At 41.2% G+C, this 26,918-nt stretch overlaps 1 protein-coding gene across 8 annotated transcripts in view; it reads right to left on the bottom strand.

Annotated features, from left to right (window-relative positions):
• ADGRB3 (adhesion G protein-coupled receptor B3) overlaps positions 1 to 22,768 on the bottom strand; it is a 616,055-nt gene extending 593,287 nt beyond the window's left edge. For 2 of the 8 annotated variants that reach the window (XM_043542448.1, XM_043542449.1), the window contains exons 1-3: positions 21,594 to 22,768; positions 20,011 to 20,182; positions 18,136 to 18,904 (exon numbers count right to left, since the gene is read on the bottom strand). In XM_043542448.1, coding sequence (XP_043398383.1) covers positions 18,136 to 18,889 — 754 coding nt within the window. In that variant the 5' untranslated portion in view covers positions 18,890 to 18,904; positions 20,011 to 20,182; positions 21,594 to 22,768. Of the gene's footprint in view, positions 1 to 18,135; positions 18,905 to 20,010; positions 20,183 to 21,324 lie in introns of all 8 variants that reach the window. The other 6 variants (XM_043542450.1, XM_043542451.1, XM_007060671.4 and 3 more) reach the window with 4 other exon arrangements.
• Between the last annotated feature and the right edge of the window lie 4,150 nt (positions 22,769 to 26,918).

Below are 26,918 nucleotides of genomic sequence, written 5' to 3'. Positions count from 1 at the left end.
AAAATCCCTGGTGGGATTTGAAGGACTATTCACCAGCCAGGTGCCTTGATAGAGTTGGGGTGATCTCTGGTAAGCTTATTAGCATGCAAGTTCTTTTATTGTTTTTAATATGTTTTCTCTGTAATGCTTCTACCTTTAGAGGAGTACAGGTGCAGTTGTCCTAAACTGTGACACTTCTCACCACCAAGCCCAAATTATTGTACATTTCCTATTGATATTTACTACTTTATTTTAAAAAAAGCCCACATATAAAAAAAATCCTTGAAAACAGCATACTAAATTGTACCACTCGGACATACTGCCTTTTCAGTTTCCATCTCTTCCCACACACCCACAGAGTAAACTCTACAAGGCAGGGTCCTTGTCTTCCTATTTTCCCTTCCTAAGTACCTCGCTCACTGCTGGCACTGTACAGATAATTAATAATAAATGGCAAGCAATGTGGCTTCCACCATTCCCTTAGCCAACTATACCGCAGCCTATAGATCTTACTGTCAGGAAGTTTTTCCTGACATTTGGCCTATATTTTCTTATAGTTTTATTTGATTACTCCTAGTTCTACCCCTTTGAGGCACGGTAGATAATTCCTCTCCATTCTTGATCCCAATACCCTTAAAATATTTCTGGACTTACCATTTACCCTCCTTAGATGTCTCTTAGCCAAGCTTCACTCACTCACCGATCCACAAGCACTTTTAATCTTTCCTTATAATTTATCACTTTAACCTAGGCTGACCATATAGCAAGTATGAAAAATCTAGATAAGGGGGTGGTGGATAATAGGTGCCTATATAGGACAAAACCCCAAATATCGGGACTGCCCCTATAAAATCAGGACATCTGGTTACCCTATTTTAACCTCCTCTTCATTTTGGTTGCTCTTCTCTGAGCTGCCTCAATTCATCAATATATGTTTTGGTAACAAGTTGCTCAGAACTAAACAGTCTTCCAGGAAAGGCTGCACCAGAATCATTTAAAAGGTCATATTAGCTTCCTGTTACATGATGACATTCATTATTACCACTTTCCAGGTTTCTTCCTCCTATTGTATTTCATATTATTTCCCACAAATGTATTACCTAATATTCTTCCAAGTGGATTCTCATTTTATTTTCTGCCCATATTTCTAATCTTTCTAAGTCCTTCTGTATTATCTCTCTATCCTCCTTAGTATGTGCATTATCAGCTGTGAATTTCATTAAGAAGCAGATTATTTTCTTTTCTAGATAATTACTGAAGATGTAAGACCAAACCAGAAACCAATTTCTGCACGGTCCCAGAATTCGGTACCTTTAACCTTTGCTTACGGACTTTTTGATAGAGTTCCAATCACAGACAATTTGAAGTAAGTTTTAAAACAAGATTTTATGGGACACTTTGATAAAAGCTTCACTAAAATCCATATACACATTTACTGAATTCACTTCAGCCACTCATTTTGTAATTCCATAAAAAGACAACAATCAAGTTTGTCAGGAAATATATTTTGTTTCAGAATAAATTTTTGAATTTAGAAGCTAATGCCGACTATTAAATAGTTTTGTTATCCTCAGATGTAGTAATATTCTCTCAATGCTCTTCCATAATTTTATTAGTATTAGAAATTAGAATCATGAAACAGTAATTGCAAATCTCACTATTCTTTCCTTTGTTAAAAAAAACTGTAGTATGTTTGCTTTTCTGTAGTTTTCCAATTCTACCAAGTTACACATGATTTTGTGAAATAGCATTATTAGTGGTATAGTTCTTATGTTAGCTACTTCTCCTAATGCCCTAGGATGCATATCATCAGGACCATTTGATTTGTTTATATTCAAATTTTCCAAGTATTCCCTTATTTGCTCTTGCTCAGTCTTCCTTATTTCTTAATTATTCTAATTGCTTGCTTCTTAATTGTTTCTTTTATTTTCTTAATTTTAAAAAGGAGTTTAATATCTTAGCCATGTTTAGTCATTAATTTCATCCTCTTCTATCTCTGCAATTTTATTTTTCCTTCAGATGTTATTATGAAAACCCTTATTATCTTAACCCCTTTGGGTAGCATTTGCTCATTTTTCTTTTTTGCTGCCTTATCTTTTCCCTGCAAGTCTTAACTGACTCTGAATATTATTGTTTGGTTGCCTCCTCTTTTCCATTTCAAGAATAGGATTTAATAGTGATTTCTTTTCTTGTCTCTCAGTGCCAGAAGCTACCAAAGGCATGGAACAGCCTGGATGACGTATCACAGGCAAAAAAAGAAGACACGTAAAATGCTTTTCACTTCACTTACGTGAATGACATACATTCAGAATGACACTGCAGAAACTACTGCTTTTACCTAACCTCTTGGTTAATAGTGACCATTACTTAATGGAAGTTTTTTGCAAGACAGTTACAAAATCCACATCCTATGCTTGATATATAAATACCATTCTTGAAGATCTTTGCCTAGGTTAATTTACGTTATGCAACAATTTTTCAGTTCAACTGTTATGAGCCTGATCTTCCAGAAAAATCAATGTCCTTCAGATCATTTTAATCATAGTTAGGATATTGTGTCCTAAAGCCAGTTAAAGAATAATTAAGGACCTTTTATGTGATTGACAGCAGAACAAACTGATTGAAATATACACACATAAACATAACTCCACTTGAGTGTTTAACTATTGACTGAATACTGGCATGTGCTCAAATGATTAAGATTTTGAGTCCATCCCATCCCCCACATGTCCCAAAGACTAGACTGCAACTCAGAACTCCGTGGCAGGTAGAAAGGTTCTGAATACTTTCTAGTGCCCTCATTTCACACAGGGATCAGCAAATATTTGGGAGATCCACCCATACAAATCATTCTGAATGTAGATTTTCGCCTTAAGGTATTACACTTAAAATTCTTGAGAATAGCATTTATGACCTGGCAATAAACAAAGTTAGAAATTCATGCTATTGCATTCCTATGATATTCTTTGAATTGTATGTTAAACTACTAGTACAAACTCATCCATGAATGCCACTGCAGTCAGTGGAATTACATAAAGTATGAATTTAGTATTTTCTTGACTATATGAAGTAACAGATGTAATAAATACTGAGATATATAAACTAAGTAGGTAAATAAATGAAGATTAATGAAATATAATAAAGACATCAGAGACTGGCCAGTCAAAAGCAAAACATCTAAGACCCTGCCCTGAAAAGGTCATCAGTCCACCTGCAGAGAGAGGTGACAACCTGTCCACATTGGTTACTTCTTCCTAGCAATATTTAACATTCTGTAATCTTCAAACCAAATAGAATCAACCCTATAAAACTGCATAAACCACTCTTTGTTATTACAAATACATTGTGATAGAAAGGAACAGAGTAGCTGTCAGGTAAGGTGACACTGACATCAAAGGTTTCTGATAACACGTTTACAAAAGAAAAGTGATATTAGAACCAGTGATAGGTATTTAGAATAATTTGGAATTTTTTCAGTTTATATCAATTACAGAAAATTAAGAATATATTGTTTTAATTAAAACATTTCCTTTTGTTCTTCTTTAGAAATTTTGAAACATTCCATTTATAGATTTTTATTAATAAAAGTTTTAGACTTGTTTACATTAAATTTTATTTTAATAGGCTCCTGAAACACCTTAACTGATGGCATTGTGACATTTGAGTTGACACCGCCAATTCAAACATAATTGACTTCAGAGTGTTATATACTGCAAATGTATTAGTAAAAAAGATAACAGTGACAACACTGTGATAGTTAATATGGTATCTGATGAAGTCAGAGGCATAAATTTGTCTTTTTTGTGCTAGTCAGCAGTGGCATTTCAACCATATCTATTATATAAAGAGAGAATAAGAATGAGGGAATGAAGTGTGCCTACTACACAATAGGCTATATTTTCACTGAGAATTTCATGTTACAGTGTAAGTGACAAGTGTGTAGTTCAAGTTATTACTCTTTTATATACATATGCCACCACCAGGATTCAATGGCACAGACATAATGATGCAAAATCCTGCTCACCTTACTCATTCAAGTCCTACTGAAGTCAATGGAACTTACTAGTATCACTAAAGCAAGCATTTGGCCAACAGATTTATAATAATTTGGTTGGTAGCTGCTTTTTTATTACACTCAACTATTCAAAAGGCAGATACTCTAAAAGTTCCTACATTTTCATTAAATTTAAATTGTACTGTTGCCCTCATGACTTTAATTTGTTTTCTCTTCTCTACATTTCTCTCTCCATTCTGAAAATCAAACACCAAGTCCAGGTTCTTGTAAAAACACTGTTGCAGTATAGCAATTTTATTTCCTTAAAAGTATTAGTTACCATAGTGACATTATGGGCCTGATCCTGCAGTTGGTGCTCTGTGTGAAGTGTCAAGCTCCCTCAACTCTCATAGACTAAGATGAATTCAGGATATTCAGAAAAGGTATTGAGCACCTTGCAGGATTGAGCTCTAAATCCTGAAATGATACATCTTTGTATGTTACAATGAAATATGTCTTGTTTGTGTCTGTCTTTTAAAGGACCTAATCTAGCAAAGTATGTAAATGCCTTTCTGTGACATAAAAGCTGACTCTATGATCAGACAAACTATCCAAGAGATCACCTGGCTTACTATTTAAGCTAAAAATAACAAAATAATTCTCCAGTTCACCACAAAAAATAGAGTGAACCTATTAAGCGGAAGAGAGCTCACAGAAAAGTAAAGCGTGTATGTCCATCACCATTCACATACATCTATATCCTCTTCTAATTTAAAATCCAGTTGTGTGTGCTATTAAAGCTTACCAGTGGCTTTCAAAACAGTCTTTTATGCTTTCTACATGTGTGGTTGCCTGGGTAACCATGGAGTGGGCAGGCACTATGAACTACCATAAGCCACCATGAACAATGGAGAAATGACTACAGAGTCCTTGGTTACATCAGTTCACTGACCACAAACCCAAATATAAGAGGTGCGGAGAAGTCAAAATCCCTGTTCCAGCCCATTGGCTACAATAACAGTTGCACAGGGATTTGGGGACTTCCTGATGCCTTTCCCCTCTGCTGAATGTGGATTGTGTACCCACACCCCAGTGTGATACACTGCACAAAGCCCAGGATTTATGCAGGGGGGCAGGAAGTTACATATCACCTTCAGTGAATAAAAAGCAAAAGTTTTTCAAAATATTTTTCCCTTAAATCATTAGGTCTCTCTGGCAGTGGACTGGGGAAGAAAGAGATCCTGATCATATGCAAGGAGCCTGTGTCATGTAATATTTCTACTCTACAGCCAGACAATCTGATAAAATTATAACCAGCATAGTAAGAAATTGAGAACCCCAATTCCCAGAAGCTTGGAAAGAGTAAACCAATGCACAGCATAATCAATTCAAAGAGCTGAATCCTGACTTAGGAGGTTTCTGATGCACAGAGGGGCAAAAGGGTATAGATAGCTCCCACCTTCAAGCCCCAAAGAGCCTTACATGTGCAGTGGTCAAGCAGCATAGCTCCAGTACACCCAAACGTGTGCTATGATTTGTGGCCTGCAAATATGTTGGTATGCACTCCAGATCATGAGGGCGGTAGTCTTGTGGATGGCAAAGTGCATAGCTATCCACCAAGCTGGTATGAAGATGTAGTATTCTGCAATAACCATAGTATGTCTTCTCCAGCATTTCAGAGTAGCAGCCGTGTTAGTCTGTATCAGCAAAAAGAAAAGGAGTACTTGTGGCACCTTAGAGACTAACAAATTTATTTGAGCATCAGCTTTCATGAGCTACAGCTCACTTCATCGGATGCATGTAGTGGAAAATACAATGGGGAGATTTTATATACACAGAGAACATGAAACAATGGGTGTTACCATACACACTGTAACAAGAGTGATCAGGAAAGGTGAGCTATTACCAGTAGGAGGGTGGGGGGAACCTTTTGTAGTGATAATCAAGATGGGCCATTTCCAGCAGTTGACAAAAACGTGTGAGGAACAGTGGTGGGGGGAAATAAACATGGGGAAATAGTTTTACTTTGTGTAATTACATATCCTCTCCCAGTCTTTATTTTAGCCTAAGTTAATTGTATCCAGTTTGCAAATTAATTCCAATTCAGCAGGCTCTCGTTGGAGTCTGTTTTTGAAGTTTTTTTGTTGAAGAATTGCCACTTTTAGGTCTGTAATCGAGGGACAAAAGAGATTGAAGTGTTCTCCGACTGGTTTTTGAATGTTATAATTCTTGATGACTGATTTGTGTCCATTTATTCTTTTACATAGAGACCGTCCAGTTTGGCCAATGTACATGGCAGAGTAGTGTTTCCTGGAGTAGTGTTTCCCAAACTTGGGACGCTGCTTGTTCAGGGAAAGCCCCTGGCGGGCTTGGCCGGTTTGTTTACCTGCCACATCCGCAGGTTCGGCTGATCGCGGCTCCTACTGGCCACAGTTCACTGCTCCAGGCCAATGGGGGCTGAGGGAAGTGGCGGCCAGTATGTCCCTCAGCCCGCGCTGCTTCCTGCAGCCCCCATTGGCCTGCAGCGGCGAACTGCGGCCAGTGGGAGCCGCGATCGGCCGAACCTGCAGACGCGGCAGGTAAACAAACTGGCCCGGCCCGCCAGGGGCTTTCCCTGAACAAGTGGCGTCCCAAGTTTGGGAAACACTGACCTAGAACTTCACATCCCTAGCTTCCTTACTATTTGATCTAAAGAAGTAATTGTTAGCTGTTTTGTGAACCAGTCACTGGAGGAGGCCTACCAAACTTTCACAGAGAGTTAATACAACTATTTATTAGTCAGCTGTAGAATAGTGGTGATCAGGAACACTGGATTCTATCCCAGGCTGTGGGGGAGGAGTGTGGTTAATAATGGTTAAAGACAGGATAGCCAAAACTGGTGTAGTCATTTTGAAAGGCAGTGAAAAGCAGTGGGGATGACTAACTGCTAACTAATTTAAAAAATGGAGTGGAAGAGTTTTTCAGCAGCTCTTCCCTGACTGCTTTCTAGGTTGGAGCTAATAGCCTTAGTCAATAATACTTTATACAGCCATTAGAAGAGGTGAGATTTGAACTCCTAATCTACTTTTTCACATTTCAGAGAACTTTCTTGGGAGCCATAGACAGTAGTTATTGACAGAGCCTTTCGCACTTCTCTCCCCCCAACCCTCCATGAGGCATTCTCACAACAGTAGATTTGTTGTCAAATTCATCAGATTTAGCTTATCGCACAAATTTTCAGGCTTTCAGTTATAAAATGCTCTATAGACAATCACTATCCTTGGGTAACTGATAGTTGAGCAATAACGTGGATAAAGAATAAATCCCAAAGTGGTTTAGATTTCTTGAAGAAAAAAAGAAATAGCGAGACAAATTCAGTGAAAAATTACCAAAAGGGGTGATTTTTAAAACTCTTATTATCCTCTCTGTATGAACTCATTTTTCATCAAAACACCATGAAAAATTCAAATAGTGCTCAAAGTTTATATCAGATATTTTGTTTTTCTGTCATATCAAAAATTTTTACAATAAGTTTAAAGCTCTCATTAAACTGAGCACTAGGGACTCAACTTAACTCTCAAGTGCCTTTTTCTAATTAACTGAAAATGGCCCACTTCTAAGCTTCCACTGTATACATTTAGAAGACTGTTAAAGAAATAGCTATGGTGTCATGTATACAATTTGCTTTGCAATGTTCTGCACTGTCCATTAACATAAACATTAAAGAAAACCCAGTACCATGAATGTCTCTGTTTAAATTATGTACCACCTTCTCAAGAACAAGAAAGGGGATATTGGGGGAAAACATAACAGGAGTTACAGAGTACCTACCTGCTGGAAGAGAGGAAGATACACCAGGTAGAAATCAGTTACAAAATGGCTACTTCCAGGCTGCAGCAGCTTTGTTTTGACAAATGTATATGGTTGGATCCAGAAAGAAACGCTGGGAAAAAAGTTCTTGTAAGAAGGCAGCCTGGACAAGTTTAATAGGAACTATGAAGACGTGTGCTCCTGACAGGGGGATTGTGAACTGTGTATTATGTCTGCTTTATAAGACTCCAGCTGGTAGAGGTAGCCAAAGTAGGAATTGCTTCACTGGTGGGGAAGGAGTAAAATGGGGTCAAGCACCCCTGGATCCAGAATTGTGAAGGGGAGATTTCCTACCCTCTCTGGAGAAAGCAGACCCTAGGTGGTGCCTCTTTGTCATATGGCCCTGGGGAAACGTTATAGAGAGGAACCAGCCTGAGACTCCAACCGGCAGGAATAGCTGTAAAAGATGCCAAAGCAAAGGTCTTTGGAAATTTAGAGAACTTTCTACAGTTCTGATCGGACTTTCTCTGCCTGGTGCTGATTGGCTGTTTGCTCCAATGCTCTCCTTCCCCCTCTCTCACAGTCTCTACACTTCAGCTTCACTCTACACCCACCTCTCCTCTCTCCTGTCCTATCCTCCTGATTCTCCCCCTCACACACGAATTCCCTTCAATGTCTCCTTGTGACCCAGGAACCTCTTGGTACCAGTTGGCAGAGGGCACAGGGATGCATGGGGGGAAAAGGGATATTTCTGGACCTGGTATCTACATACTGGTTTTTAAAGAGTGTTGTATAGGGTCTCTACTGAAAACCTGTGTCATGCTAGTCCTCACAATTATGGCAAATGTATGTGGGATAATATGTAAGGAATTATGTATACATACTGAAAATTATGTTCTTAAGGTCTGTGAATTGGGGCTGGCCACCAAAAAGGTGAGAAACAGGTTTATTTCAGGCAAGAGATATTTTATCTGTATGTCTGTCTGTCTACATATAAATTGAGTATTGTATGGTTCACAATGGGCACCCATTTATAGTCTGAACAAAATGCTATTCAAGTGATTGCAAAGTCTCTAGGGAGTTCTAGACAAGCAAACACAAGCAGTGGGGGTTATCCTATTTTCAAGTGCAGACAATGGCTTTTTGGACTATAACTGTAGAGACAGAGGAAAAACTCTGGATCTTTCCACTGATGAGGCAAGAGGACAGCATGGGTCAACTTATGAACAGAAGACCACAGCCCAGCCTGGCTACAATATGCTGGAAGGATTTGGAGTGAGCTTTTTTGCTTTATAGGGCATGACGATATCTTGTTAATTTTATTTAAACTCCAGAAAGTGTGTTGTGATTTTATTTGTTGCTTTATAGGGCATGACGATATCTTGTTAATTTTGTTTAGGCTCTAGAAAGTGTGTTGTGATTTTATTTGATATGTAACCATTTGTTTTCAAAAAGAAAGGGAGTACTTGTGACACCTTAGAGACTAACCAATTTATTTGAGCATAAGCTTTCGTGAGCTACAGCTCACTTCATCAGATGCTCACGAAAGCTTATGCTCAAATAAATTGGTTAGTCTCTAAGGTGCCACAAGTACTCCTTTTCTTTTTGCAAATACAGACTAACACGGCTGTTACTCTGAAACCATTTATTTTCATTCATTCTACTTGCTTCTTCTCAAATCTCTGTTCTTTGTTAAATACATTTCCTCTTGTTTCTACTATAAACAAACCTAAGTGTTGAGCATTATGCAAAGATGTATTCCAAGGTGTAACTGGTGAACTGTGGTGTACTGTTCCTTTGGGAATACAAGATCAGGGAATACATTGACTGTCCAGTGGAACAGAGGCTAGACACACCAGAGAGATGCTCAGAAGGCTTGGGGGTTGGCCTATCACTAACCTGCAGAGGGACAGTGGAGCCTGCATGGGCTGAGAAAAGAGTGCTTGTGTCTGTGGCTAGTGCTGTCAGGGAGGTGACCCCTATCAGGCAGAGACACAGCCTTGGGTACCCCCGGGAAGCATCACACTCCTTTTCCTCTTTTTATCTGTCCATTTATCTTATTCCTTCCTAGCTAAGCCCACCCCTAAAAAAGATGAAAAAATGGAGCTAATGTGTTCATTCCGCTTATGAATTATGCCCCTTGCCCCATGTTCTGTCTGCCTGGTCTGTTCAGATTGTAAGCTCTTTAGGCTCGGACCATCTAGTACTCTGTCCTTGACCAGTGTCTAGCACAGTGGGGCCCCATTTCTGTCTGGTCCATAGGCACTACTGTCATAAACATTATGAATAATAATTATGTCCTTATTCAGGTAAAATTCCTGCTGACAATAGATAGAATTTGTCTTGAGTAAGAACTGTAATATTGGCCTCAAAATAAAGTACCAACACCCACATTATATATTGTTTATTATAAGCTGTTTTCATTGATTCTAATGAAGTTTAGCCCATCAGAAAATTGTGTTATTAATTTCACATTAACTTTATTTATGTCACCTCAAATAGTTTAACAAAACTGAATACAAACCTGAAAAACCCTATTTTCTTCCCCCATGGGACTTAACTAGAAACAAAAGTGGTTCCGACACTCTAATATTTATAAATCAATTATGCATAATTTGTAAACTTGCACTATATCTCATATACAGCTTTGTCTGTCCTACAGAACATTTTATATTTCTTGTTAACACAGAATGCAAATGAAGCTCAGAGGAATTGTACAATGACCTTTGTTTTATTACAATTACTGCATATTTATAGATGAACAGCTAAACTTCAGTTTGAAATTTCAGAGCCACAACAACTTTGAGTTTGAATCCTTTGATAAAACCCATAACATGATTGAATAAACTTCATAAAATTAATTCCCCAAGAAGAACTTCTCAGAATAAATTGCTTTGTGTATCTTGAAATGTTAAATAGAGCAGCCTATGTATTTTTACAAAGTATAAATTAAACAAAACGGCAATACTGATAGATGTCATGATGAGATAATAAAATATTTTAAAATAACTAGGGGGAGAATTAATTAAGATTCCATTACTGGCCTGAGATACATGAATGTATTGTAGGAGAGGCAGTGTTGTCTAGTGGGTAGGTTGCTGGATTAGGAGCTAGATGACCGAGTTTTATTCATGCCTCTCCCACTGTGTAACTTGGGCAAGACACTTAACCTCTCTGTCATTGTTTCCCTTCCCACCCTTTGTCTACCTTTTCTACTGAGATGCAAACTATTTGGGGTAGGGACAGTCTCTTATAATGTGGGTCCTAGTCCCAGTTGCACTACTGAAATACAAATAAATACTTTTTTTTTATTATTAAAGATTTGACTCAAGCAAAAAATTAAAAGATCTAGCTTCTGAGGCAGACAATAGAAGCCAATTTCTGGGAGGCCCTGGTGGTGTGGTTGCCAGACTTACACTGTATTGTTTTACTAGGCCCACCAAATCCACTTTACAGTTAATTAGCTTATTGAAAGACTAAAATATTCAGTTATTGTACAATAATATAGACCTGATTCTGCTTCCATTGAGTCAACAGCAGAAATTCCATTGACTCCAACAGGGGGACTGAGGCTATAGAAACTACATGTTGCCCATCTTCTTCACATGAGTACTGCCAAACAAGACACAAAATTGAATCTCTGCCACCACAGACTTGGTATTCAGATTTATATAAACTAGTAAATAATTAATCACTAATAATACTGCAGAGTATATCTATTAATTCAGGCTTTTCCGTGGTGATGGATGATGAGTGCAGGGTTATTCTCTTTTTCAAGGGTGTGAGGAAGATCTTTCAAGGGCTGACCCAAGGTCCACTGAAGTCAGTGTCTGTGCAAAAGTGTGAGTGTATTTTTATAGGCAGACTTTTGCAACTTTAAACAAACAAACAAAAAATACAAGAAGTAAGGTTTATAAGCTGCTAAAATAAAAGGAATGGAAATGATCAATATATTACAGACTAAAATACAATAATTAGCAATAACAGTATGTAATCCTTGACAACAAACGTAGGTGTTACTAATTAAAAGAGATTATGATAATTAAGTATTTCTTTCACAGAGCTATCATTTACTTCAAAGAATATCTGAAATCAAACTTTCAAGGTTCTGATCGTGAGAGGTGCAGCATAACCTAACATCCATTGAAATCATAAGGAGTTGAGTTGCTTATCACTGCCTACTGAAATAACTCATAATAGGCCTGATCCAAAGCCTATTGAAGTCAACAGGAACCCATTAATTGACTTGTGGGCTTTGGACCAGACCAAGTGAGCAGACAAATGCATCTGTCATTAATTTTTGAATAAAATAAGCTGGATGCTCATTTTATCAAGAATCAGCCTCATGTATAAAAAATTCACTTCTTTCTTTGTATTTTATATTCTTGGTGAGATGAAGCTACTTGTAAACAACAACATGCCAGGGTAGGTTTTTTTGTTTTGTTTTGTTTTTAAATATCTTGTATTAAATTTGATACAAATGTTTATTTAATTCTCCTAGTAACTATCCATGTAAAGCTGAAAAGTGTAGTGTTCCATCTATGTTTATCTTCCCATTGCAACTTGCATTCTTAGGTCATGGATGAAAGAACTACTGTACACACACACACACACACTCTTTTCCTTTCAGGCTTGTCTACACTGAGACGTTGTTGACAAAACTTTTGTCTTTCACAGGTACTTAAAAAAGCCCTCCCACGAAAGATTTGCCAACTGCAAGTGGCATTGTGAACGCGGCTTTGTCGGCAGGAGCGCTCTCCTGCCGACAAAGCTAATGCCGCTCATGGGGCTGGAAGTATTTTGTCTGCAAAAGTGCCAACAAAATACCAACAGAGAGCATTTACACTTCCTGACTTTTAGCGACAAGGCTGTGTTGACACAGCCTTGTCGCTAAAAGCTGCGTAGTGTAGACAAGCCCAGAAGTAGTTCTTTGTACTGACTCAGTGCTTTGGAAGATAGAATTAGTCATTTTAGTTCCTTCTAAATGTCAATCTAGACTGCAATACTAGTTACACATTAAATATTGCATATCACAATATACATATATTAGTCTCATTAGTCTCTATTCTGCCTTTTTTGTCCTGCATGGGCATATTTCCTCTGCTCTAGACCTTTTGTATACTATAACTTTACATTTTAATTCTTTGATGAAGCCATATTATGATATAATACAGAATTATTGTTATATAGTAGCGATCTTGTGTTGGCATTGAGGCAGGTTTCACCAGTGCTGCATTTCATTTATTTGTCAAATATGAAAACGAAAATGTTGTCATAGAGGGAAGAGTGTATAAATATTCTGTGTAAACTTTACAAGTAATCTGCACACTTGCATTATTCAGTGGTAGAAAGTGTCACAAATGTGTGAATTTAAGGAGAAGTGTGGTACAATAAGTCTTCCCTTTCTGATGCTCTCGGTATCTTCATGTCTGAAATCAGAATAGAGCCTGCCGCTGATGTGTTCAGATGCCAATGCATATGCTATTGGAATTTGTGACAAAGTGACCAACACTACATTTCCTGCGTACTCAGAAATCCCATTGAAATCATTTCACAGTGGATGAGCAAGTAATGCAAAATCAGGCCAAAGGGCAGCCCTGGATTGCCAATTGCCAAGACCCAATTATTCTGAATTTCTCATCCCCTCCCCCTTAACTAGAATTACTTTGGAGAAGAGCAGTAAATGCCTATAGTTGCTCTATGGCAATAGAGTACTGAAGGAAATTGTTTGTAATAAAACAAGAATGTGGAATAAGATTGTAAACTTTAGTCACTATCACATAAGTATTATAAACCACAAAATAATATATTTTCTTGTAGTAACCATAATGATATAGTCCTGAGCCTGCCACCCTCATTAATGCAAGTTATTCCTGCTGAATGTATAGGGGTGCCTACTCATGTATGAAACAATTGTGGAAAAGGGTCCTATGTGTGTTGACTAAAAACTGCATGAGAAAACTTGGATGTGTAACACACAAGATCAAGAGAAGAAACCCTATTAGGTCATTTAGTTCAGTCCACCTCCAGCGCAGGAACTGACATAAGAGTATATTTGCTTTGTCAAGTCTAAATAGTAGTAGTGCTACTACTCAAAAGTAGTACTAAGGAAAAGCCTGATTGTACATTACATACATTCCAATACAATGGATTTGCATCTTAACAAAAATGTGACCCATCTTCATGTTGCTAGGATAAGTGACACCAGAGATAATCTATGTATTGCAGAAGCACTGGTTATACTATATGTTTCCAGAAGTATATTGTTTGGAAGACAACGGGTACAGCTTCCTTGTTTGAGCTAGTTCCTCCTATTGCTGAACATCTCCCCCACCCTGTTGGACAAACTACCCATTGTGTGGTTGTCAGGTGAAATACACCAAGCTCTAGGAGGGGAAAATTCTGGCTTTAATCGCTTTTAGTAAGTCATTTAGCACTTTCAAAATAGTGAAAAACTTCAGAGGTGAAAACAGTTGCATTCTTTTCTAGGTTCTTCTAAATGGAGGATACAATATGCTTCTAAATGGAGGATAGGGGGCCCATCAATGGCTTTTAGCCAGGATGAGCAGGGATGCAAAACCATGCTCTGAGTGTCCATAGCTTCTGTTTGCCAGGAGCTGGGCATGGACAACAAACAGATGATTACCTGTTCTGTTCATTCCCTCTGAAGCACTTAGCACTGGCCATTGTTGGAAGATAGGATACGGGCTAGGTGGATCATTGGTCTGACCCAGTATGATCATTCTTGTATTCTAAATTGTAGTCATAAAGAACAGTTTGGCTTATCACCTCATATGGTCAGACCCAATAGAGGAGAATCTGAAGAACTTGAGAGTACTTATCATACTGCAGAAGGCTGTCAGCCCTCTTCAAAATCTGTCCTATAAAGTCAGCATTTAAATATTTTAGTACTATTATAAACTTCTGAGAATGCTATGAGACAAGAGATAATGCTATGAGAAAGGATTCCAGTGGAAGTGAGGAGCCTCAATACCTTTGAAGATCAAGGCCTTGAAGCCGAATCCTGCAAGGCCCTGACCTCGTCCCAAGAAATGCTAAGCAACCTCAATTCCCACTAAGTTCCAAGTTAGTACCAACAATAGTTTTGTTAGTGTATCTTACCACCACAGTTGTTAACGGTGTTTCCCTTTGTCTGGGTTGGTCAACATAAATATTTTTAACAGTACTGATCTAACCTGAATCAGCTTACCCACAGAAACATACTTGACATCTCATGTGTAGATGTTTTCAGATATAAGTGGCAAAATTCATAATGTTCATTCAAAGAATAATTTACGTTTTGAATCTTCAAATGATGTCACACAGAGCCTATCAATCACAATTTTACATAAAAATATATTTAAGAGACGTAGACTTAACTCAGTGGTGAGTCATTGGTACAACTTGTGTGTATGATTTCTATGTAGAAATAATACCTTTCATGTAGATTATTTATCCATGGGAAAAGCTGGTAAACAAATGCTTTAAACTGAATGCAAAATAAGCAGTCTACTGCTATTAAAAGTTACCTCAAAACCTTAATTTTGTAGTTGATAAAATACATTACAACTTTAAGATAACGGTCCAATGAATCAAATCCAATTGTACAAAAGTAATGAAATTATTAAAAAATATTATTCTGTTAAATATCCCAACAACATAAAGTAAACAAGCTGCCATCTACACTGGAAAAAATAAGAATATTTCTCTTTCTACAAAACATTTAGGGAGTTTTCCCCTTTAATAATGAAGTTTAACCTACTAATATAATGATCCAGAAATGACATAAATAGGATAAGAATTAAAATAAAATACGATTGAAATTGAAAGACACTTTGAGGCATGTTCTAGATATTCATATTCCAAGATGCAGAAATAAAACATAGTTGTCCCTAGCTTTCTCTCTTCCGTCCACTAAGCACAGTTTGACAAACATCTTTGTTGAGTATATTACACATACATTCCTCTGATGTTCAGCATATTTTGAAAAAACCCTGGACAGATTTTGCTAACATGATTTTGACATCTCTATGCTTGAATTTCTCACCCCTTCTATCCCATAAAATGCAGCAGTCAATGGATTATAAAAATATGGCACGGGAAGTGTCATCTCTTTCATAATTAAAATTTAATTATGTGCAAAATGCAGTAGCTGAGGAATGATACCACAAATGTTCTTCTTGCGTGACCCCTTCAGTCAGGTTATTACTCCTGTCTAGAAAGCCTGGACTTTCTCAGATGGAAAGCCAAGCCTGGGGGCCATGCTAGTTATTGGAGTAGCCTCAAATATGTTTGCCCAGTGACGTTTAAAGTTGACTTGTTCAGGTCCATTCAAATGGGGGCAACCTGAACCCCAGGATTGCTATTCTTAGGCCCTTCTCTTTGGCCCAGCAGTTTTATTGCATTCAGTCTCCTATTTTCCTCTGTCGGGAAAACAGCAAACCTATCTCTGCAGTCTCAAATACAACTGCTACTGCTCGTTTAGAAACATGCTGGGAGGCCCATTACAGCCCCTCTAAATCCTAGCGCTATCGTCAGGCGTCCCTCGCCACCCTGACAAGCGAATTCTCAGTAAATCACCCCCGCTGCGCAGGCAGCAACTTTGCCTGACAGCTGCTGCCTTTGGAGAAGCTCAGTGAGCAAACTGGTCGCGGGGGACTTGTTCCGTTGCTCGCAGGAGTGGGTTAAAGCCCGCAACGCTCCCAACAATTAGCGCCTGGAAACCTTAAGAGGTTCCCCAACCACCGCGCATATTGAAGACGAGACACTTTCTGCGGCTTAATTGTCTTAATAGTCAGCTTCTAACATCACATTGTTGGGGAAGTTTCTGATTCTAAGGGACACTAATTAGCTTTAAATGATGCTAACTAAATACCATCCCTACCGTTGCAAGGGCTTCTCTGGGACTTTTACAAGAGACAAACATTCCGGTAATTTAAAATCACTTTGTTTTCTTCTCCCAGCTGTTCACCGTTTGGAGAAACACTGACCCGCAGGACAACCACGGGAGAACCTAGCCCCCCTCACCCCCCGCCACCACCACTTCTCCCCCGTTCCTTCAGTGTCTTTGGCAGCGCACAACGAAAGCGAGTAGTTCAGCTTTTCTTCTCCCACACCACTCGGGCTTGGCTGCCCTTAAAGAAAATCCTCTCCTAACAACGTGTCAATGTTACGCTCCTCCACAAAGGCAACTTCTATTAGAGGGGCTGGGAGCTTGGCTCCTAGACAGGGAGCTTTGTGGCCATGCAGAAACCAGGGAGAGAGGAACCATTTCCTGCATTAAAATGCAAGAGCCTGGCTCAGTGATTCATGCCTGTACAGGGAGCAAATTCAACCCCTCTCAAATAGCTGCCCCCGAGCTCCAATTCCCAGCCAGACGGCGGCTTTTCTCCTTATCTCTCGAGATTTCTCTGTTTTGCATTTCTCATTTGATAACTGTATTTTGACCTCACGTGTCTCCCTTTCCCTACATCTTCCAAACCGTGGTGTGCCCCTAGGATCTTCCTTAATAAATCAACTTGCCCTTGCTCTGAACAGGAAGCATTGATGGGACCAGAACAGCAGGTATTAAAAAAGACGAAAAGAGAACTTAGACCCTATTTTTTATAATTAGGAGGCTGCTCTGATGACCGGATCCACAGCTTCCAGATCTTCTACACACTCCCGCTTTTCCAGACTCAGGTGATTAAGATATCAGCCCCGTGTTATTAGCACACGTGCAAAGCCATCATCTCCCCTGGAGCTGGGGCCACCCACGTGTGTCTCTCTACTGACCAAGGGAGCACATGGGTGACATTGCAGGGTGCAATATGTTTCCCCGAGCCACAAATTGGGGCAGGATTTGCTGTTCGCTTGGTACTTGCGCAGTTCTGAGGTCAGACTGTTGGTGTTTAGGGTCCTGGCACTTAAATCGGGTTGCTCAGCAATTAAATCGGGTTGCCCGCATAGCTTTGGAAATCTCTTCCTTGCAAAGTCAAGGAGTAGCATCAAAAGGGATAATATTTTATTGCTGGGCGGTTGCAATAAAAAAGGGAGAACTGGCTCACAATGTGTCCGCATTATTGTAAGTGAGAGCTGAGAACAGCGACAGCTTAAATCCCCATTGAAGTACAAGTTATCTCTTAGTAGGATTCAGAACTGTATGCTGGCGATGAGATTAAATTTAAAATATCCTCCCCCATGTAAGTGGTTTGAGGATGTGTCTACAGTTCTCCCTAGCCCTTTCATGGGAGCGGGCTGAAGGTTAGCAGACTCCACAACTAGTGTGTAGTGCAAGTCAGTTAAGTTTAAGTATAAACGAGAGGCAAGAGCAGAACCCTAGATAGTGATTTGAGATTAAAATAGACCTTTGAGACCCCATTAGAAACACCTACCTTCTTTTGGCGGCCGTTTAGCTTCTTTGCTAAGGTTGCAGACCTGGGTAGTTTGCAGCTCCTGGGTCAGACACCCCTCCGTCTGCTCGTTGAGGGGCAGCACCACATTGCTGAGCAACACCAGGGACTGGTCGTCTATTCCCCATTCTCCCAAATGCTGAGGGCAGGTACATTTTGTATACATGATCCCACAGGACTCGGTTCTCCCGTTCTCGGATTTCAGGCAGTTCTCTAGCCAAGTGCATAATACATGGCAACCAAACTGGCTTGGGCTCACCTTATTCAACACCAAAAACTCAAAGAAAGATTTTTGGTCTTCTTCCTTTTTGTGTAATCCTGGGAAATCGATGGGAAAAACCCGGCGTATCTGAATAAAATTTTTATCATATTGCAGAAATACAAAAGCATTCTTGGAATCGCAGAGCTGCATTATAGAATGGTTATTTTTTAAAAGATCCTTTATTTTTTCATGGGAAAAATGATCAAACTGATAAGCCAAAAGGGAAAAGTTGGAGCAGCTGAAGTCCTTTTTGGAAAATTTCAGGTAAATACTATATTTGGTCGGATCTGGATTTTCCAGCGTCCAAGTGCAGTTTGTAAAGTTTTTAGGAAACATTTCATTTAGAGAATACGATCCATAAATGACCCCCTTCACCAGCGTGGAACACCAGAAGTCTTGGGCAGCATTAAATCCAAACATAACCAGTAGATAGGTGGAAAATATATAAATCAGCAAATTACGAACAGCCTTCATCCTATGTCATTTGGCCTGTAGGAAATGAAATGAAATAAAAATGCAAGTAGAATTCTTCACACATTGAAAATCAAACTCCTTCCAATATTCCAGCCAGCTGTTTTCAAGATTCCAGTTAGAACCTTTCTCAAAAAGAAGGGCAAGTAATTTATTTTTTAACACAAGGAAATTGTTTGATGCTGTGTGAACAGCGCCATCACGTGGCCATCACAACAGTCAAATTCCCTAAATTCAAATAAAAAAAACAACAACATTTATTAGATTATTAAGTGGAATGCCCTTTGTTATCTAGCATGTATTTGGCGTGATCTGGAACTATTAAATTTAGATAAAAGCCAGAGACTTTCATCTGGTGGGCCAGAAGAAGGAGTATTTATTTATTTATTAAAAAGTAAATCAACAACCTGGGCACCGTTTATATATATCTGCACAGAATTTCACTAGACCAGATCAGAAAAGCTGGTAACAGCTGTTGTTACATATTATTTTTTCTGTTAAGTCTGAGAAGTAATTGTGATGAATTACAGCCATAATTTAAAAATGCACAAATTATTATTTGCTACAGATGGAACATTATCTCCCATATGTCTACATGCCTCTGCAGTGGCCACCTGGTATACAAAGGTCTCTGTAAAAAGAAAATCCGGAGAGGAAACACTGAGATTAATATGTGTTAATAAAATCTTGAAACTGTTATCCGGGAAAGAAATATAGATGGTTAGATAAATGGAAAATGTGGTTGCCTGACATCGCCATTGAGACCAATCATTTTAAAGGCAATCATTTCAATGTAATATAACCTCTTGGAGTAGATAATGTGGATAAGTATATTAGTATTTATAACCAAGGGAGCTGTATAGAGAGCAATGCTATAGAAGGATCTGTGTAACTGACCGAACTGGGTCTCTAAGTTGCCCTTTATTAAGAATGTGTTGTACAGTATGGTTATCTACTGTATTTTGCAGATGTGCGCTTGAATGATGAAAGATAGATTACATTTTCTCTGCTAGTATCTCCAACTAAAGCTCTTTTATTGGCCCCCCTCCGCGGAATCAGCCTTCACATCTTCTGTTCTCTAATAGTGGCCTAGGATAATAAAGTGAACCTTTGGTTATATTTACCTCTGTTATCCAAAAAATAAAACTTGAATGTTTTCAGCTTTAACCTTTGAGAAGTTGCTTATCTCTTATCAATGAGTGTCTTTTCGCTTTCTGTTTACAAGTGTGAGCAGACAAAAGTGATGCCAAGTTAATTTAAAAAACTCTTTAGATTGCAGCCTCTTCCACTGTTGCTCTGTAAACAGAGACAGACATACAGACACATACACAGTTACTGAGTTTTGACGTGTGTCTTTGCCTAGCTTTCATCTCCCCCACCAAATGGCAAGGCATCTTTCGTCCCCCATTGCATAACACAGAACAAATCGGCGGATTAAATTCCCTGTAAGAGATTTTTGTATTTCCCAGATTATAATTCAAACTCTAAATCTTGAGATGGGCAAAGCAGCACCAACTCTAACCCTCTTTATAGCTGAGCTTTAAAACAAAATCAGAGCTGCCGCCGGATCTATCCAAACTATTGGATTTTCCCTTTTCCGAAAGTGCATCTCACTGAGTAACAAATTCATCCTTCTGGGAATAAGGTCGAGAGAGCGTTTATCGTTTTTTAAAATAGAAATGTATAGGCAGTTCTGGAAATAATTTCCTCTCTACAAAATTTGCTGTAGCACTTTGCAGGCAATGCAGCCCTGCGCAGTATTATTCAGGATGGTGTAGGCGTTGAAAGCCAATGTGACAATAAGTGTCTAAATGAAGAATTCTACCCATGAAAAACGATTCATTTTATCATCTGGAGACCAAAGAGGGTTTTTTCCTAATTATTTTAAAAATAAAAGCCCCTGACTTTTCCTCCTGTGCAATATTTGCAATAGAAAAATAAAGACGTCCGCAGTGCTAGGCTGTTTTCCATAAGGAAACCAAGTCTAATAGCCATCATTTTAGTTACGTTTGTTCATGCAAACCTATTGAAACAAAATACTACTTTAAATTATCGCTCTCTGCATGAATAGGCAGGATTTCATTTCGTTTACAATAGTGCTAAACACAAAAGTGAAGCTGCTCAGGGGAAGAAGGATCAGGCACTCAGATTAAACAGATCTTTCTTTTCGGAGGGGGGGGGGGGGTTAAAGAACGGCCCCCAAGGTTTAAGGTTGCCCGTTTTGGAAGAAATCTCTTCTGCTGAAAAGCAAACAGGCGTCTAGTTTGGATAATCCCCAACTGATTTTCTAGGTGACACTGTAGTTTGGTCGAACATAGACGGCGCCATCACTCCACTTATTTTTTCCCCAACAGAAGACCCACTGACTTCCCTTATTTTAACTTCCTATTAAGCTAAGATCCCCTCTTCCCATAAAATTACCCCAGCCATGCACAAACCTCAGGTTTTCTTGGTCTCGCTGGAAATTACTCTCAGGGAAGCAGACCTGTCGCAAGCCAGACTTCTCTAACTTTTAAACTGCAGGGTACAACTAAATGCAGAGACAATTCTGCATGTGTAGGCTCTCTTTATCGTTCAGCAACAGCCTGTCCTCCGCCTCCTTCGCCGCCGCCGCCGCCGCCTCCTCCTCCCCGGAATCCCGAGCTAACAGCTCTACAGTCATAATCCCGGGAAATGGGAAATGGAAAATGCCCCTGGACACCCTTACCTTCCACTCCGAAAGCTGTCAGGCTATTTCTCTAAAACACTAGCACCACAGGCACGCGTCCCAACAACAGCGATGGAGCGATTCCCCTTCTGTCGGAAGCACCGTTTCCCATTTTCCCAGGCTCAGGTTCAAAACCAAGATTTAAAGGAGAGAAGAAGAAGAGAGGGGGAAAAAAACAACAACAAAAAAACACAGGCAGAGAGGAAACCCCAGCACCGCGCAAAGCTTTGGCTCCGGATCCACCAAATCCACCGTGTGAAGGGAAAGAAAAAGCCCCAAACCAGAGAGACTGCAGGGGGGGAAAAATGGACCTGGCTGAACAGCGAAGGTTTTTGTTTTGTTTTGTTTTGTTTTTTTAACTTGAACCAAAGTCTAACCCAACAAACCGATCAGCGGAGATACCAGGCAAGCGATGAGCTGCGAGGAGACCTACAGGCTACTGCCGCCCTAACGCAGATGTGGTGGTGGGTTTTGGCTGTTGTTATTATTATGAATATACTTATTCCTCTTTTCTCCCTGCTCCTCCTCCCCCCTCAGGTACTGATGGACGGACAGCGGCCGGGGGGAAAAATCCTTGGCTGGTGATGTCGGCAAGCTGTTTGAATGCTGAGCGAGGAGGGAGTACAGCGGGAGAGCGATAGTAAAGCTCCGTGTGTGTGTGTGTTAGAAAGAGAGCAAGTCAGTCAGCGTGTGAGACAGTGTGTGTGTGTGTGTGCGTGTGCGCGCTCCCGTGTGCGCCTGTGCGCTCGGCTCCCGCCTCGGAGCCCCTCCGGTGGGGTGTGCGCGCCCCGCAGTCCCTCTCCAGCGCGGGGGGGAGTGGACTGTGCGCGCCCCGCTCGCCTTCTCCGCCGTGTGTGTGTCCGCGCGCGCGCGCTGCGCGCCCCGCTCTCCCGCTCCAGCCCGGGCGCCGCCGGGCGCTCTGCTCTCCCCTCTCCTTCCTCAGTGCGTGTGAGGCTCTCCTCTCGGCTCCAGCGACCGGGCCCGCGGTGCGTTTTGCACGTCACGGCTACTCAAAACCAAGCACGTCCGAAAAACGTTATTTTCTGCGGCTGAGAGGTTTTTCCAGCCTCACTTCCCACCGCGGGAGCTGGCTGCGAGCGAGTGTGAGAGAAACTCACAGGCTGCGAGGGAGGAGTAAATCCAGCACTTGATCTCCTTCCTCTTGTTCTTTCTTTTAAAGCATAACCTCCCCCCCCCCCCCCCTTCCCGCCTCCCGGAGCTGTCAATGTGCCACCGCGATGCAGATTAAGTGATATAGCGCTGCAAGGAAAACACATCTCCTCGCTTTCAAACTGCCGCCTGCCTCTGACTGGAACAATAGCAATTTTCTCAGCGAGGCTGCAATTAACACCTTATTTGTTCCTCGCCAGAGATAGGGCGCCGGTTGGGATCCCATTAAATCGCTCAGCGGGGCTTAGTGGCTCTGGGAAGCGGCTATTCTCTGAGGATTTTTTTTTTAAAGTTCCATCTTGGCGCAGCTGGGTTGGCTGCGTTTCGTTGACGATGCCCGAGGGCCGCGGGAGAATCTCCGCCTGCTGCAGCTTGGGGGTGGCGGGTTGGAGTGGGTGGCGATGCAGTCAGATGGCCGAACAGCCCCACCTTTAGCTGCCCCTCGCTCAGGCTGGAGTTTGTAAGGCAAGTGGCCAGATAGCACAAGGGCTCGAGGGGTGGGGGTCGGAATGAAGAATAATGGTGAGAACGGGGCTGTCTCCTGATCACCCAGAGAAACACCTGTTTTGTTGGTGTAGCTAAGTAGAGTTGAGTAAGCTGTCTCCTTCCCTTGTTTCTCTCCCGTTCCCTGTTGGTGAGCTGGGTTATCCTTTGGCTAGCTCCCAGGGGTGTCAGTGAGAGAAAGGTGTCTTATATTCGACATCAGATACATGGTAAGATAATGGGGGGGGGGGAGGGGGTTACATTTAAATAAGTTTTCGTACCAATCCAGCCCCTAACTTGAATATTTGTTCTGTAGCTATCACACACCATTTACATTCTGCAAAGGAAACAAAGCATTTCTCAACACGGTGTGGTCCTGCTACATGTTACAATCCCACTCAGTTTGAAAGTTCATTTGAAAAATGCCTGGTTTTAGATGTACTCTCCGCCCCCTTCCCCGCCCATGGAAGGAACATGAACAGAAGTTTAAACTTCTGGCCACCATCCAAGCCAATCATTTCTTAACGCAAACAGGTTTTTTTTCCCCTCACAAAAGACTTGAATTCGAATAATATAGAGGTATACACACATGAATACTTTATACCATTCTTGTAAAAACAATAAAGTGCAAGGTTTGCATGATCTACTCCTTTGTATTTATATTTTTATTATTTTTTCCAAATACAGCAAATATACCAAAATAGCAGGTTCATCATCACACACAAAGTAAATAAAGATGGTAAGATAAAGGGAGGGGAGGGGAAGCAACATGTCTATTTTCAGGGTGTACATTAATCATAGACCTCTAAAAAGTCAGCACAAATTGCTTTTAATTTTTTGGGCATTCCCCTTCTGCAGAATGCCTGTCATTAGTTACCTGTGAGGTCAGCCATATCGTTGAGCCATGCATCAATATTTGGTGGGGACAGATTTTTCCATTTTTGCAAGATTAGCTTTTTAGTGACCAAAGTTGCATGTTGGAACCATGCAGCCCCGCTATCAAGTTATCGCCAGGTATCAGGAACATATCCAAGAATAAAAATTAAAGAGGGCTCCAAATTAGCATCCAATATCAAATTGGTCCTTTGACCCACCTCCTACCAGAAATTTTTGAATGATCTACTCCTATCAAATATAATACAAAGGAAATAAGGCTACTACTGGTTTAGAAATAACTATACTCCTTCACATACAGTTGCACTCCACATTGTCTGTGAATGATGACCATCACACTGTTCTGAAATTCTTCAGGAATAGCTTGGTTCACTGTCATGCTGACCGAAGCATAACAATCACAGAGGTGCATGTACAATACAAGCATCTTAAATTCATTTTTTCCCCTCATTTACATTAGATGTGGGACATGATAGGTCAGAAAAGCAAGCCAACCATAATGAACCAGTTCATTCTTTACACTGATTCCTGTGGCCTTTGCAAATAGCAGGTCCCTTGATTGCGAACAAAGTGAGGTGTATTTATATAACACTATTTATAAATATGGAGTGGATAAGCTATTAGTCTCTAGGAAACCCCTATATATTACAAGCCTTTAATTAATTTCCACAAAGAAGTCAGCTTTGAAAACCTCTGAGTGAATAATCAATAACGAACAACTGGTGAAAGTTAAGGTCAAGTGAAGATATGGCTGAGCTGGAGAGAAAACTGTGAGGAAAGCTATTCCTTGATCTCCTGCATGTGACTCCAAGGTAAGGAAGAATGTTGCAGAAGTAACATCGAGGTTAACTTGAAGAACAGAAGTCTGGGATGGCAGAGCATAACATTAAGTAGACTCTTTCAGGACGTTCAGTATGGTCAGGCTTGGGTGATCCAGTTATTAGTTGCTGGAACATATTCTAAAATATCATGTCACACTCTTTGTTAATACATACTGTGACAAAGTTCCTGCTCTACCTTGGTGGGTCTTGCACTTATTGGCGGATTTGCTCACCTTGGAGCTTCACGGCAGCCCTCAGCTTGGCCATTTTTCTGAACCCACAGTCCAGGTCGACTCCTCCTGCGTCTGACCAGGAGTTGGGAGAATTTGGGGGGAACCCGGGCCCGCCCTCTACTCCAGGCTCCAGCCCAGGACCCTGTGGAATGCAGCTGTCTAGAGTGCCTCCTGGAACAGCTGTGCAACAGCTACAACTCCCTGGGCTACTTCCCATGGCTTCCTCCCAGCACCTTCTTTATCCTCACCATAGGACCTTCCTCCTGGTGTCTGATAATGCTTGTACACCTCAGTCCTCCAACAGTTCGCATTCTCACTCTCAGCTCCTAGTGCCTCTTGCTCCCAACTCCTCACACGCACCACAAACTGAAGTGAGCTCCTTTTTAAACCCAGGAGCCCTGATTAGCCTGCCTTAATTGATTCCATCAGCTTCTTAATTAGAACACCTGCAGCCAATCAGCCTGTCTGTCTTAATTGTCTCTAGAAGGTTCCTGATTGTTCTGGACCCTTCCCTGTTGGAGGACGGACCGTCCCTAGCTAGCTCCTCAGCTATCTGCTTTCTATTCTTTCCTAAAGCCCCCTGGCCTGGATCTTTCTTACTTTTGGACCTTGCATAGTTCCCCCCGAACGGGCCGGATGCTTTTTTGAGTTTTTTTTCTTTGTTTTGGTTTGATTTCTGCCGCTTCTTGCTCCTGTTTGAGTGCTGACAGGCTGCCATCTTGCAGCCGGCACCACTCCCCCCCCTCGCCTGCTTTCGGGCGCAGCTATTTGTTTTAGCTGAGACCCCCGGAGGAGGGGGGGAAGATTGCTGATTTTGCTATCCGGAGGGGAGAGTGGAAGCCCCCAGACCCAGCCGCTTTGCTGGCAGCTCGGACTATCTCTACAACATTCTTCGCATGCCGGAAGCCTTGGAACACAGCCAACATGGCCGGAGAAGAAGGATTTCAGAAGACAGGAGAAATAATTTACGAAGCTATAAATCACCGTGAAGGGGGCCGTACGATTGACTAATTTTTCGAATTCTACTCTCGTGGGGGGGAGTTTGACTGTGTTTTAATCGCGTTTGTGGCGGCACAGGGGGTGTGGCAACAAGCTGCCCCCTGATCCATCGGTGCCCCCTCACCCCCCCACCACCACTACTACAACTGTCACGGCCCCCGCTGCTTCGTCCCTGCTGGCAATCTGCCATCTGCCTTCGGATCCAGCAGTTTGCTTTGGACTTTGCCTTTCGGACCGGACATAACAGCTGACCAAACAAGACTCTTTGGACAAACGTGCGTGGGTTTATACCCCCCCCCCTTTCGGACTGCTTATTTTACAGCCTGCCCCTATTACTGAATTCCCCCCCCCTCCTTGTCCACCCCATTTGGTATTTTTCCTCTTTTCCCCCGCCTGTAGCCTAGTAGGGAGGAGTGGTTAACTCACCTCCCCCTCTCCCCCCCTTCTCCTTCCGGTTGTCTCCCCGTCTCTCCCTGCTCACGATGGCAGGGAATGGGAGGGGCGAGGCCCCTTTGGCAAATTTAGTTGTTTCTCCCCCACCCCCCCCCCTGCCCAACCCCCAACCTCCCCCCCCCACCACAATTGTCAAAATACTTGCCACCGCCCCCGCTGGGGCACCGGCAGCAGGAAGTACCGGAGTGCTTACTGCTGCTGCTATGCCCCCTGCCCCCTCAGGTTCTAAGCACCCCCTGCCAGCTGGCCGCAAAAACCAGGGCGGGCCGAAA

The sequence above is a fragment of the Chelonia mydas genome, chromosome 3, assembly GCF_015237465.2.
Source record: "Chelonia mydas isolate rCheMyd1 chromosome 3, rCheMyd1.pri.v2, whole genome shotgun sequence".
Taxonomy (NCBI): domain Eukaryota; kingdom Metazoa; phylum Chordata; order Testudines; family Cheloniidae; genus Chelonia; species Chelonia mydas.
The sequence above is the reverse complement of the archived record's forward strand: the minus strand, read 5'-3'. Positions and strand labels throughout refer to the sequence as shown.